At 40.1% G+C, this 12,375-nt stretch overlaps 1 protein-coding gene across 18 annotated transcripts in view; it reads right to left on the bottom strand.

Annotated features, from left to right (window-relative positions):
• Nucleotides 1–11,787, bottom strand: part of GPCPD1 (glycerophosphocholine phosphodiesterase 1) — a 66,991-nt gene extending 55,204 nt beyond the window's left edge. For 9 of the 18 annotated variants that reach the window (XM_086333461.1, XM_086333469.1, XM_086333468.1 and 6 more), the window contains exons 1-3: nt 11,627–11,787; nt 6,260–6,336; nt 3,205–3,301 (exon numbers count right to left, since the gene is read on the bottom strand). In XM_086333461.1, coding sequence (XP_086189587.1) covers nt 3,205–3,301; nt 6,260–6,308 — 146 coding nt within the window. In that variant the 5' untranslated portion in view covers nt 6,309–6,336; nt 11,627–11,787. The remainder of the gene's footprint in view (nt 1–3,204; nt 3,302–6,259; nt 6,337–11,626) is intronic. The other 9 variants (XM_086333463.1, XM_086333472.1, XM_086333471.1 and 6 more) reach the window with 2 other exon arrangements.
• Nucleotides 11,788–12,375: the final 588 nt, after the last annotated feature.

Here is a 12,375-nt window from a genome sequence, read left to right as displayed (position 1 = left end):
TGCTTACGTGAATAGACAAACAAACATAGGAAGGACTAGCTGACCTTTCTGAGGGGACAAATTTTGGAGGGAGACCTCACAAGAGCTATCTGAGCTGAGACCTTAACAATGAGTCATACAAAGAACCAGAAATATTCCAAACAAAAAAAGGCAAGCAAACACTGCAGACTTCTGAATCTCTTCACTTTTCACTTAGCTAGGGATGTTGCTGCTGCTGCGGCTGCTAAGTCGCATCAGTCGTGTCTGACTCTGTGCGACCCCATAGACGGGAGCCTACCAGGCTCCCCTGTCCCTGGCATTCTCCAGGCAAGAACACTGGAGTGGGTTGCCATTTCCTTCTCCAATGCAGGAAAGTGAAAAGTAAAAGTGAAGTTGCTCAGTCGTGTCCGACGTGTCCGACTCTTAGCGAGCCCATGGACTGGAGCCTACCAGGCTCCTCCGTCCATGGGATTTTCCAGGCAAGAGTACTGCAGTGGGTTGCTACTGCCTTCTCTGAGCTAAGGATGTTACATGGCTGCTAAGAGGCTTTGAGGCTAAGGTCACTGACTTAACCGCCTGTTTCCACTGTCTCTTATTCTCCTGCCCAGCCTCTAGCTATTCCCCCCAAGTCAAGCAGAGTCTGTGTCTTATTTGTTTGTAAGTAAGTCTTACAACTTAATGTCTTCCTTTGAACTATTCTATTCTAACATATTCTAAACGCTATTTCTAAAGTTTGGACTCAATAGTTAAAGAATTCACTACAGTTCAAGATTATAAGTAATTTTTAACTTCAAATCATAGACGAATAGCATTTAAAGTGTGCTCCCAGGACTATATTACCTAGGAGCTTGTAGAAATGCAAAATCTCAGAATACATCTAAAACTACTGAATTGGAAACTCCCAGGGAGGGCCCAAGCACTCTGTAATTTAACAAGCCTCCAGGCTCTGATGATGAACACTTAAGTTTGAGAGCCCATGTCATAGATCATTACCCAAACATTAACTCAGCATGAATAGTTCAGTGACTAAACAGGAGCTCCGTGTGTTCTTCCATGATACCAGATGGTCAGCAATGCTCCCCACCTGGCTCTGCCAAGACAGACTTAAGGCATTACCCTTACTCTGACTCAATTCTGGTCTCTAACAAATACCCACAACCAGCTGTCAACCCTGGTCTCCAGCTACAACAATCAGATTAACCTGGCAATAATAAAATACATATGTCCTGGCTCCACCTTGGGACACTGGTTTCATAGGTCTGCGGTGAAGCCTGGCCACATGGAGTTCGATACACTGGATGCATATGGTTGAGAAACACTGCTGCACAGCAAGGACAGACCACATGCTCAGCACGTATGCCCTGACTACTTCTCCCTGATAAGCCTCAGAATCCTCTTCAATACAGGGCTCTAGACAGATTCCACCAACTCTGGGGTGAAACTTAGTTCCCATCTCTGCTACCAAAATTATGGCAAATGTCCAGTATTATTTCATAGATAAAATCAACCAGATTAAGTGCAACTTGCCCCAGATGTGCACAGTAGAATTAATATGCTTTAAAAATGTGTTGGGGTCCCTCTGCCATGCATTATTTATCCATCTTCCAGGAGTAGGGCCTAAGCATATGTACTTTTTTAAAAAAGCCCCTTTTAAAAGTGCAAAGTCCTTTTAAAATAAATTTTTTAAAGTGGTTTCAGGACTTTCCTGGGTCTAGTGGTTAAGAATTTGCCTGCCAATGCAGGAGACAAGGGTTCAGTCCCTGGTCCTGGAAGATCCCAAATGCCAGGGAGCAACTAAGCCTGTGCACAACAATGGCACCCACGTGCTACAATTACTGAAGCCCTCGGGCCCTAGAGCCCTGCTTCACAACAAGAGAAGGCACTGCAATGAGAAGACAGGTAATAGGGCAGATCAAGAATTCAGAGCAGAGGTAAACAAGTTCAGAAGGACATGAGGTTTCACCTCAGACAAGAGTGACAGATCCACAAATCAAGGAAAAAATAGCCACTTGAAGAGAATAAACATTTCATTTGTCTGTGACCCCAATATCGTTTGTCAACAGAATTTAATATATATATAAACAGAAGAGAATTGGTTGAGAAAACGTGTCACACAAATGACAGGGAAAATGGTATTCTGTGTGTTTGTTCTCTTTTCCTAAGAGAACATTATGGTCTTGTTCTACTTTCCCTGTTATTTCCCTGTGCTCCTCAAACTATCTGCTGTGAAGGACCAGTTTCTGTTTCTGTTACCCTACCAATACTTCTGGTCTACAACACATCCAGTTCAATAAGTCCATTACATGTATCGGTGTCCTAGCAATGTCAAATTGCTGTAAGCATTTCTAAACACTTGCTCTCAGTTTGTGCATTTCTCACATCATGCACTAATAAAAAATGTTTTTTGTCTAACACTGGGTCTACAGGCCACAGTTTTAGCAGAACTGCTTAATAATCATCTAATCTGATGTTTCTCCCTGGGTGCACTGCATGTATTTGTACACTACTTGCAATCTCATCTCTCCTTTACCCCCACACATACATTTTGACAATCAGTAACACTTCAAAATATCTGCAGGCAGAGGATTACCGTTGTTCACATCACTGATTCTATCCTAACCTCTTTACCACGTAGACGATGGAACTGAGGCTTAAGAGATATGGGATCTGCCCCAAATCAGAATGGCAGAAATGAACTGGCACCCAGGCCCTCCTTTCTCCACTCCAATGCACCAACACACCCATGCTAAGTTTAGTGCTGTAATTAATGTCAGTAGTGAACTCATTTCATTAGCTAAAAATTCTAATGCTGTGTTCTACTCTCTGCTTTTAATAGTATATATGTCTCAAGAAAATTATTTCTTAGGCTAAAGCAAAAACTACATTTTTTAAAAAGAGTATGTACCAAGAAGCCAAAGACAATGTCTTAAAAAGATTTTTAAAATAAGAAACAACAATATAAGCCTGTTTAGAAACATGGTATTAAGTACCAAAAGATGCAGCTAACAGCCAAGACTTGAAACTATTTGAGGTCAAAACTGAGAAACAAAGGAACTTGTTTTTTACAGCAAAGTTTGTAAAATGACTTTACTCTGTATGCATATGTGATAAGTTTGCTAAAAACTAAAAGAAAAATACACCAAGATATCTTTAAAGAAAAAAAAAAAAACAGGTTTATAATCTGAATGTCACAATTGTTTGGTAATATGACATGTCCATGCTTACCTTTCACCTGTTTCATTCTCTGGAAGAAGAGCCACAGCTTTTTGAGGATTCCAGTTTCCCAAAGCATCACAGCTTCCACATATTGCAAAAACCTCTCCTAAAAAACCATAATGGGTTAAGTAGGAACATCTCATTTTGTTTTAGGAAGTTGCACTGGTTTAACAGGCTGCAGAGTCCCCTTTAGCAGAGATGAAAGGGCTTCACTGGAGAAATGGGTTTGAACCCAGGTGGCACACACACTAGCACGTGTGGTTTTTTGGGGGGTTTCTTTTTTCTGTTTTGATTATACCTGCATTATTAATCTGACCCACCTCTACAGAACCAAAAGCAGAGAAAAGGAAGGATGTACAGGAACAGAATTTTCTTCATTTTTCAACTACTTACTGAGCCAATAATGAGCACCAAGAAGACAAAGTGATCAAGCCACAGTCCTTGTCTTCAAGGCAGCTTCCAATTTAAAGGGGAAAACACTAAAGGCATGTAAGTATCCTAGAGAAATAATAATTGATATTTTCCAGGAACTCAAACAGTAGCTATCAAGAAGTTAAAGATCAAGAAAATTATCAATGGGACATGAGCAATGTAACCATCACTAAAAAAAAAAACCCTCAATACAAAACTAGCGAAAAATCTAGTATTCTTTACTTAAAAAAAAAAAAAAGACTATCACACTTCATCTGAACACTTCTCAACACACAAACCAACATCACCTATATTTGCTAATTTCATACATTTAGCAAAAGTCTACAAGTTCTTGAATATAATTATGCAGAAGTCTTTAACTTATATATCAACACATTCTGAATTACTGTAATTAAAATTCATGAAGAAAAAGACAATGAACTGAGCCCAAATGAACAAAACTTCAGGATAAACTCCTTCACACTCTGTGTAGCTTGGCTTCCAAGCTTTGGACACTATTCCAGTAAGACTGAAGCTATACTTGGCTTTGGCGACCTGCATGAGCATTTTGTATACTTGGACTATCTAAAACTTAACTAAAATCACAAGTGTGGTAGTCATTCAGAAGTTTTCAGGGTTCTAAATACATGTCTATAAAGGCATACGGTGGTTATACATAAAGATTTCATTTTAAAATATTCACCAATCCTTAAAGTAATCAGATTTTTTTTTTTGCAATTAACTTAGGTTATCACTACCTTTTCTGATGTAAAGGAAAAAAAGATAAACACTTTTGTTAAAAACAAAGCACAAATATTTATTCTCAAGATCACATATGCTGCTATGCATATGTATAGCATATGAGATGGTTCCTAGCTCAAAGTATAGATTATCATAAAAATCACTGATTCAGGCCTGTTATATTTCTTTTATAAAGGAGAGTCTCATCAAACTTTTTCATGGACTCAGTTATTTCCTATTCCCACACAAAACAGTAGCTACTCTTTGTTCTGGAAAGAACATGTATCAGACATGGAAAAAAGTGAAACCTGGACAAACTTGGTTACTTTCCTTCTATATAAAAGCTCCTGCATTTAACCAACACCCTCCTACAATGTTACTCTTTCTGCTGATTGCCTTTGAATATGGCTTCTATGAGGAAAAAAGGGAAACTTTTTACTAGAATAGGCCTCTTTCTTTCATTGGCTTTCATTTATCAAGAGACTTGAATGCTAACTAAAGGAATTTCAAACAGTACTGCCACATATTTTTAACTTTTTCCCTCTAACTTCACCCCTCTCTGCACTCTCTCCACATTTAGCAGAGAATACATCCTCGTTGTTTTGAGGAGGAACACAAGATTTAGGCAGAAGGTGACAGTCCTTCTTGTCCATCCACTTCCTTTCCTCTTACTTAGATTCAGCTACATTCACATCTACCACTATCTTCCCTCTAGTCCTTCAGGAATTACATCGTGTCAAGCTGACTCCTCTAGAGTTAATTCTGCAGTCATCTTCTTTGTCTGACATGGTCAGCCCCTTCTAGCTTAAAGTGCCTATGCACAAAAGTCAATAAAAGATACAGGTCTGCAGTCTTCTCTCCACAAAGGAGATTACACACTGGACAAGAGGTGAGTACTGGACCCAAGAGACCAGCAATCTTCAACCTGCAGAATCTTGCCCAGAGGTGGAGCTGTCCAATATTATCTTGGCTAAGAATGTGTGTTAGACAAACACACACTATCAGGTGCTGTAATAGCTTCTGGATCAAAGATGCTTGATATATAGAATGAGTAAGTTAAGAGGTAGTGGGAAGGGGCACAGATCTAAACAAAGAAAACAATTTGAAAAAGCCCCAAAGGAGAAAAGGAATGCAACAGATTTGAGGACTGGCCAGTGTAACCAGAGTGCATTAAACAAGGAAGTATATAACCCAGGCATGATACTGTATTTTTCTATTGTTCATTTTTTGGGCTACACTGTGCAGGCATGCAGGATCTTAGTTCCCTGACCAGTGATTGAAAGAGGATAGAATTCATGCCCTCTGCAATGGAAGCCAGGAAGGAGTCTTAACCACTGTGCTACCAGGGAAGGCCCAAGGTGTGATTGCTCTGACGTGCTACCTTACACTCAAATTATTTCACACTGCTTTAGTAGATAGCAAAAAAATACAATGAAGCTTTTAAAAACAGATGTATAAGTAAGGAAAAAATTTATCTTAGCCAAATATTTAACCAACTTTTCACACTAGAAACATTTCCATCATTTTCATGCAACTTAAAACCTCTCTCACTGCTGAGGGCCCAAGTTCAATCCCTAGTCAGGGAACAACTAAGATCCCACAAGCCGTGGGTGTGACCAAAAAAAAACAGCTCAAATATCTTTATCCTATGCAAAATTCACAGCTTTCCTGGAAAATATGAGAATAAGACACTATTTGAGACAGCTTTTTGTTTTTTTCCTTGGGCTTACTATGCTCCAAGCACATTTCCGTTATCAGGCATGCCCTGAAGATACTTTCATCTAAAAATTAGAAAGATATTTAAAAAATAAATAAAAATTAGGTCCACTCTAGTAACAACTCTATATTTAAGATAATCCAGATAAGGAAAATGTAATTTTTAAAAATGTTTAAAAGTAAAGCTTTACAATACCTGGTAAAAGAGTTCCTCTTATTTCAAAGGTAACCTGAGAAGGTGTCATTCTGATGGATTTATTTTAGGATGTCGTGCTATAAAGAAAAAGATGATGTCATTTATAGTACATCTAGATAGCTACCACCAAGAAATAAGCTAAAAAGCACAAAACAAAAATGAATCTCAACTGTGAGCAAAAGATTTCAGAGACTAGAGAGACTGAATTATTTGGGAATTACCCAGCAAGTCTTAGGGCCTAATGTTACAAACCTATTCTGTAAGAATGCATGGACCAGAAAAAAACTGCAAAACAAGTGTATCCAAGCTTTTTTTCTTCTTAGAATTCAAGACTATCTTGTCACACAGTTACTCCTCTAATAAGCAGCTGTTTTGAACTCCACCTATCTTTCCTGACCAGGCTCATGTTTACAGTGGAGGGAAATATACACACACACACAACTACAGACAGAAAAAAGCTTGGCTCAAGGTAAGAAGGTTCCAATTTTAATAACAAGAAAACATTCAAAGAACTTAAGCACCATCCACTGAAAAACTGGTTATGTTTCGTAACAAGTTTGAGAATCTGCTTCTAAATGACCTGATAGCTTAAAAAAGACAAAACTCATTGCCCTACAAATCGCTTTTCAAGTTTCTCTTTATTAACTATAGGGCCATCATTACTCCAGTCCCATAGTCTCAACTCTGTAATCTATTACCAAACCCTGTAGATACAAATTTATCTTACATACATGCCTTTCTAAGTTTAAACTTCTTTAAAAACTCAAGCCTCCTACTTATATTTTGTCTTCCAATCACTTTCCAACAATACATTTTTATGTCAATTAGAATGCTTCTCACTTCCCTGGCTTAGAATCACTTCCATTATTTTACAGAAATCTAAATCCCTAAGCTCCTGGTGTCCTTTACTCCTTTAGCCACATCTTCGCTCCAGCTTGCTTTCCATTTCTTTGCTGTTTTTCCCAGCCTAACCAACTTATTCACCTTACCATCTCTTTATTTAAGTACTTAAGATAGGAAATTTTTAAAGACTTTAATGTACATCAATTCTCACGCAGTTTATAGAATTTAAATATAGAAAGAACACATACTCCACACAAAAGGCCACATCATATTGTACATAAGCTATCCCAACACCTCCAAAAAAACTTTTGTACCCTCAATCCATCAATGTTCCTAAAAGAACTCCAATGTCTTAATGTCATTTCCATTAATTTTTCAGCTTAAGTACTGTTTATTTGCATTTATACATTTTATTTCAAAAAAAAAATCCTCAAGTACCTTTCTCAGCTATTCATTCTTCCACTTTTGCTATGCTCCCTTCCCCTCCCTGTGAACACATGCACAACTCCGCAATGGTCATTTAATGAACACTAACACCCACAGTTAACCACACTTTCAAGGCAAAGCAGACAGATCTAAAGCAGCAGTTGCCACTGGAAGCAATTTTGTCCTCTAAGGGTATCTGGCAATGTCAGGAGACATTTCTGGTTGCCACAACTGTGGGTGATGCTCCTGGCATCTAGTGGTAAAAGCTAGGAGTGCTGCTCAACACCATATAATGCATAGAACAGCGCTCCAGAAATAATTATCCAGCTCCAAGTATCAAGAGGGCTAAGGATGAGGAATCTCTAATAACTAACCCTCGTGGGGGCTGCAATGAAAATCAAGAGTCACTATGCATCATCTCACCTACATCAATTATAAAATGTAAATATACTAAATAAACTAATCAAGTGAAGTCAAAGTCGCTTAGTCGTGTGGGACTCTTGGCAACACCAGACTGTAGCCCACCAGGCTCCTCTGTCCATGGAAATCTCCAGGCTAGGAGTGGGTAGCCATTCCCTTCTCCAGGTGATCCTCCCAAACCAGGGATTGAATCCAGGTCTCCCACATTGCAGGCGGGTTCTTTACCATCTAAGCCACCAGGAAGACCATCAGTCAACGTGGTTTCCTGTCACTTGTCTAAAGAAATCCCTATTTAGTAACTCTATTTATTCAGCTAGAAAACCCAAGATTCCACACTGGAGGGAAAAAAAAAAAACCTGTCCTTGATCAAACCACATATGCTAATCTATTTTCTATGTCTAAGAGTAAACCTGATCTATTTAAAAAATATTAATACATCCAGTTTGAGCACAGCCAAAGAATGTTTTAAACCTAAAATTAGTTCTAGATTGTTACTGGCCATTTAACCTATATAACTCAAATAACCTGATACGAATCTGAGTATAACCCTAAGAATAGGATGATTTTCTTTCCTAATAAATAAATGATTCATTGAAGCACTGCAATCTACTTTTAATTTATCTCTTACATTTATCTACATCAATCAAGCAGAAACCTTAAGGTTATCTAAAAAACTAGGCTTTTTAAGTTACTGAATTGAGACAAAGCAAAAAGCTCTATCATCCAGCAAACTGCTGAATAACCAATCTCAACATATAACCTGAACTTTCACCCAATGCTTACTGCCACAGTTACTAAGAACAATCTCATGTATATAATTAAAAATTGGTGCTTGATTATTTGTTGATCAATTTTAAGTAACTGTTTTAACCAATTTTAGGGAAACAGATATAATTATTCCTATGTATTAAAATCAACACCTAGTAAAAAATATCTAAATTTCTACTGCATTAAATTTTATGAAAAGGGAATTAGCTGATTACAGTTGAGCCTCTCATTATTAAGGTTGCTTGTAAGAGTGGCTACAGTAACTTGGGTGGAAACAGCTGCAGTTTACATTATGTACTATATACCAAAGCTGCATACACAAGCACAAAATTAACCCCACCCCTCTAAAAAAAACCTCACTGGGTGTCAACAATGCATCATCCCCAACTTGAATTGCCAAAAAAATCATATAATCTGTTTAAGTTCCACTCCCCGCACTGTCCAAATTTAAGGCCATTCCAAATAAAAGCCTGCAGAGCTGCTCCTACAGCAGTTTACTTGATGGTGGACAGAGGCCAAAATTCTGGTGCAGGACTGAAGTATACCCTTTTGGCACCCTGCTACCACCAAAGTAAAATACTGTTTTGTCATGGAACAAAAAATTTACACAACCAAAATTTCCTCTTCTTCCAAATATGCAAAGGGAATCTCAACTTGAACAGGGACAGATCTTCTAGATACATAAAAGAGTAAGATGGAAAATGCTAGTCATTTTATATACAGGAGCTGACTGAATATGTAATTTAACTAATTCACCTATACCCTCACGTACAAAACATGCTTCCTGAGATATGTTTCTGGTTTGGTTTTAAACATAACCTCCATTTTTTGCTTTCTGAAGGTAAGTATTAAACAGCATTCTCATCTGAGACTTTGAGTTGCATTTAACACTATTTTAACACATTTTTAAGGACTCGAATAATTTGCAAAATGAAACTGTAATTTACATTTTAAAAATACTTCAAAAATACTACCTGGCAAAGTAAGTTTTACTTTATTCTTTTTGTAAAATAAATTATTCTAACATATTCCTTTACCGGCTTGCAAGCTTAGGGAACAAAAGAGAGATTTCAACAAACAGAGGTACAATTTAGAACTAAACTGAAGTCACAGATATTTTCAGCAAAAATGTATTTTTTTCCTAGCCAAAAAGACATATTTCACTGTTTTCCTTCAAATATTTTTCCAAAAAAAAAGCAGTTTCCAATTCTCTAGGCTCCAACAGCTTTGCCTCCTAAATGCGTATTAGAAAGCAATATATAAATGCCTATACTTTCCTGAGCTAACTTCTGCTTATCCTGGTGGAGGATCATTATGATCCCTCTAGTCCAACCCCAGTATACTGAGTCAATACTTTAATCAAGTGTACATAGACATGAAGAGGCTTCCCTGGTGGCTCAGAGGTTAAAGCTGTCTGTCTGCAATGCGGGAGACCTCGGTTCGACCCCTGGGTTGGGAAGATCACCTGGAGAAGGAAATGGCAACCCACTCCAGTATTCTTGCCTGGAGAATCCCATGGACAGAGGAGCCTGGTGGGCTACAGTCCACAGGGTCGCAAAGAGTCGGACACGACTGGGCACAGACATGATGGGTTTTTTATTAAGAAAGCAGTTCTGAAGACTTCATTAAGCCAGGAAACTCGTTAATCATCTTTCTACACAATGCCAGAAAACCACTCCAAAGTTTTTTTCATTTCATCTAGATATTATTTTCATATATTTATTTTTCCTGGTTAAGTTATACACAAAGATTTGATTCATCAACTTACTATTTGCACATATCAAATTTTACTCACTCTGCCACTGAAATATCCTTTGTGGTCATTATTTGAGTCGAACTTTCCTAATCTCATCTTGTCTAGAATATCAGTTCTCGCTAGTGATGTCAAGAACGGACCGAACCATGCGCAGTTTTACCTGTTTGTTTTACCTTATGTTACTTACTTTTACCCAGAACGTTAGGCGTTGGAAAAAGGACTGATAACTTGTATTTATTTCTCAGCTAAGTCACAACTGTCAGAAATGCAGCAAGACGTGGCGGGGAGGGGGGGGGCGCGAGGGGGGAGGCGGGGCGGAGAAGGGGCCGGGAGGGGAGTAGTGGATAGAAATTGCGCAGAAATAGGAAGGGCAACAGAAAAGTATGAAGAAAACATCAAGCCCAAACACCCAACCAGTTCCTCTATGTGTTACATCAGACTAGACCGCTGTCTCAATGGTGAAAGATAACCACACTTCGTGACTGAATTCATGATTCATGCCTGATTTCCTTTATAACCGGGGAAGGGGAAAAGAGGGGGATCGATGAACTAGGTTTTGAAGAGCTTGGAAAAAGTAGAGCTTTAGAAAAAGAGGCAGCTGTCTTAAAATTGTATCAGGGGTACTGATGTCTATTACTGGAACCTTTTCCTAAAAAAGTAAGGCACTTCGGTTTCTTGGAGTAACTGAACTATACAAGCACGCCCTAGACTACTTGGATAAGCAATTTCAGAAAAGCAGCAGTTGTCAAAACACTACGAATTACTTCTGAAGTCAGAGAGTGGCGGTGAGCGAGTCCTGCTGCATTTACGTTTCTTCGTTCCCTAAATGGTTCTTCCAATACTTAGGTGGTCTCATGCTCTATGCATTCTGGTATTACCGAAAACGCTACAGAATTTTCGTACGGGAACTAAGCACTAGGCAGCACAGCGTAATCGCGGCAGCAAACGATAAATACAATAAACATGTATTTACAGGATTTACAGAAGCGAACCTCCAGGCCGCTGTTTCCAGACCGGCTGCCCGTCCGGGGCGGGGGATCCTGCCCACGACTCGCCCCCCGCTCCGCCGCGTAGCCCTGACAGCTCTGCCGCAACGTGAGCGACAGCCAAGGGCCCCGCACCGAGCGCCCAGCCCACCCGGCCTCCCACCTCACCTGCTGGGTCCCCGGGTCAGCGCCACCACCGACTCCGCGCCCGACAGTCAGAGTCGCAGGCCGAGGTGCCGGGCGCCGGCAGTCAGCACCTCGCCAGCGCTCCCTCAGGCAGCCCGCAGCGGCACCAAGCAACAGGAAGCGGCTCCGCTCAAACCGGTTTCAGCTGCTCCAGACCAAACCGCCAGACCACCTCGCGGGGCGGGACCAGAAAGCGGCAAGGCGGAGACTGACGTCACGCCCGGCGGCCTCCGGGCCAATGGATGGCCGCGCGTTGGGGGCGGGGCCGCGCGATCCTGGTAAGGGCAGGCATTGGTGACTGAGAGCTACTGGGCATTCCAGGGGTCTCCGGTGTGGGTTTTTTCGGCTGACCGGGACCGGCGGCAGAGGCCTGACCTGGGTTCTTAGACACCTACCTTGGTCCCCTAAGCCGTCCTAGGACAAACTAGAATGGAAGGTGGAGCTGAGATCCTGAATTGCGTCTTTTGTCCCATTGGAAAGCGGGGGAGATTAACAAGATTAACATTCTGTGGAAGCTATTTCGTTACAAAATGGAAAGCGCACTTGGACCAAATCTTTAGGGTTAAAGAGAGTTGAGAGACCTCAGATAGTTGAGAGTTTATACCTTCCCTATGCAAAGGACGGGGTTCATACTTGCAGTATCACTTGGTGGTTATTATCACAGTTGCCCACTGGAGACCCTGTCAAACCTGCCTATTCCAATTGCTTTTAACGGCTTCCCAGATGCAGTG

Source organism: Bos grunniens, chromosome 13 (genome assembly GCF_055505025.1).
Source record: "Bos grunniens cultivar Pamir isolate PY7600 chromosome 13, Bosgru_T2T1.0, whole genome shotgun sequence".
In the NCBI taxonomy this organism is placed as follows: Eukaryota; Metazoa; Chordata; class Mammalia; order Artiodactyla; family Bovidae; genus Bos; species Bos grunniens.
The sequence above is the reverse complement of the archived record's forward strand: the minus strand, read 5'-3'. Positions and strand labels throughout refer to the sequence as shown.